Source organism: Musca domestica, unplaced genomic scaffold, assembly GCF_030504385.1.
Source record: "Musca domestica strain aabys unplaced genomic scaffold, Musca_domestica.polishedcontigs.V.1.1 9, whole genome shotgun sequence".
Taxonomy (NCBI): domain Eukaryota; kingdom Metazoa; phylum Arthropoda; class Insecta; order Diptera; family Muscidae; genus Musca; species Musca domestica.
This window is the reverse complement of record NW_026712435.1, coordinates 15,530,825-15,532,842: the sequence shown is the minus strand read 5'-3', so window position 1 is coordinate 15,532,842 and position 2,018 is coordinate 15,530,825. Positions and strand designations below refer to the sequence as shown.

At 36.0% G+C, this 2,018-nt stretch overlaps 1 protein-coding gene across 2 annotated transcripts; it reads right to left on the bottom strand.

The window, feature by feature from the left end:
* Positions 1–429: 429 nt before the first annotated feature.
* Positions 430–1,221, bottom strand: LOC101899977 (uncharacterized). Of its 2 annotated transcripts, none has more exons than XM_005183199.4 (2): positions 972–1,221; positions 430–899 (listed from the first exon to the last, which is right to left on the bottom strand). In XM_005183199.4, exon 2 carries the CDS (start codon positions 841–843, stop codon positions 580–582), a length of 264 nt encoding a protein of 87 aa, XP_005183256.1. In that variant the 5' UTR covers positions 844–899; positions 972–1,221; the 3' UTR covers positions 430–579. The 2 variants fall into 2 exon arrangements, with proteins under 2 accessions (XP_005183256.1, XP_011292396.1); XM_011294094.3 differs by having other exon boundaries at positions 430–881.
* Between the last annotated feature and the right edge of the window lie 797 nt (positions 1,222–2,018).

Sequence of the window (2,018 nt, the reverse complement as noted above, 5' to 3'; positions counted from 1 at the left end):
AATCTATAGAGGGTCAACAATTTGAATAATCATAACAGAAGACAAAATATATTTAAATAATCGAAAATTGGCTGAGGGTATGTCGGCAAAACCGACTCATACTCATAATTTTAATTCAGGTTTCCCACTTTTTCTGAACGTCACCAATATTTTGTAATGGGACTTTTTGCTGGAAATGCAGCTGCTTGGCAGGGAAAATATATTGAACACCCCTAATGTTCATGAGGCCCCTGATGACGACAAAAATGTTCTGCACATACATACGCCCATACATACATATATCTGTTATGATTTACTTCATCAAATCAGTGTATAAACCGAACTAATTTTAGCGACCAAAATAGAATACAATCTTGGGTATGCCACAAAAAAAGCAATCAAATGCAAAAATAAAAAAGCCTAACCGAAAGAATACAACGGACAACCAAATAATGCACATTCGTTTTTATTGCGATCTTTGGGTTTTATGGCACAGCGAATGATTTTCTTCACTGCTCCTCAGCACTTGGATAATAATTTCGGCCCCTTGTGAGGTTGATGGGGATGACAGCAAACTTGGGTTATGCCTTCTCGTTCAACTCAAGTGAAGAAGAATTCCAACAATGTAGTGTAGCGACGCATATTCACATAATTCACCAGCACGATATAGGCGTAGCAAGTGTAGATGTAGGCCCACCACTGGAAGTGCAAATGCTTCGCCCACAACAGGGATTTGCCGCTGTTCATGTGCACCAGGTAGGCTTGACGCGAATCAGTCAACAGCTTTCGCACAAAGGCGCCACTCAAATACACGATGCTAATCAAGAGTATGAGACGTCGCAGGTGTACTAAAAGTATTGCCATTTTGCTCTTGAGGTGCGTTTTGCTGCTACATTCGCCAGCTGAAAAAAATGTAAACGCTGTTCAAAAAAAAAAAAAAAAAAAAAAGAATATTTGTTTTTTTGTTCTCTTTTAATAGCTGACAAACATACTTTGTGTTATCTCGGGTTCGTCAAATTTCTGGATATATTCTCATAAAAACTGTGTCCCAAATTTCATAATATTTTCTTTTTTATTATTTCACTTTTTTCTATTTTCACAGCAACACAGCCAGCCAACTGTTTGTCTTTTTTATTTCGATTTTCGGTTTTTGTTTTGAAATTTTGTTTTTCTCCGCGTTGTTGATCGTTCGTTCGGTGTTGTACGTTTGCCGGTTTTTCGAAATTGACTGAAAATTTTCCGAGATGATTTAAAAATTGGCAACACTTTGTCGTTGTTTAAGAAAAACGAGGAAAAGAAAGGAATGAAAATCTGTGAGAATCTCTTGTCCGCATGTGAGAGCTAAAATTGTGTTGTATTTGAAGTCTGTGCATTCTACTCTCTGTGTTGGTTTCCTATGTGGTTCAATATAAATTATTCATATTTACAGAGTAGTTGTCGTGTACACAGGCAATTTTAGACAAGTTTTTGATATGCTAAGGTATTCAATGTATAATCTTGTAAATATTGCCAAACCAACTTTTTTAGATACTTAAAAAAGTATGTATGTCTTTAAACAAGATATTTATAAGTCAAAAACTGAGGTATGGAATGGTTGGTTCAATGGATGTCATGACCTGGTTGACTTATCAACCAAAACTAAATAACCTTATATATCTTGCTCCTGCGACGAAGTAAGCGGATAACAAAAATTGTAGTAGCTTCAGCCTAATACAAATACATATCAAGATTACATCCATTCAAGTGAAGTATTATTATATCCTCCACCATAGTATGGAAGTATATTAAGTTTGTCATTCCGTTTGTAACACCTCGAAATATACATTTTAGACCCCACAAAGTATGTATATTCTTGATCAGCATAAAATTCTATGTCGCTTTAGCAATGTCTGTCCGTTTATCCATCTGTCCGTCTGTGGAAATTACTCTAGCTTCCGAACGAATTGAGGTAGATTGATAAACTTTTACTTAAACGTGTATTATGTCTGCAGGACTTTTGTTATTGAAAATGGGCCATGAAGGTCCACGTCTTCGTATAG

Excerpts from the sequence above, each read along its gene's own strand:
- LOC101899977 (XM_005183199.4), bottom strand. The coding sequence starts at position 843 with ATGGCAATACTTTTAGTACACCTGCGACGTCTCATACTCTTGATTAGC.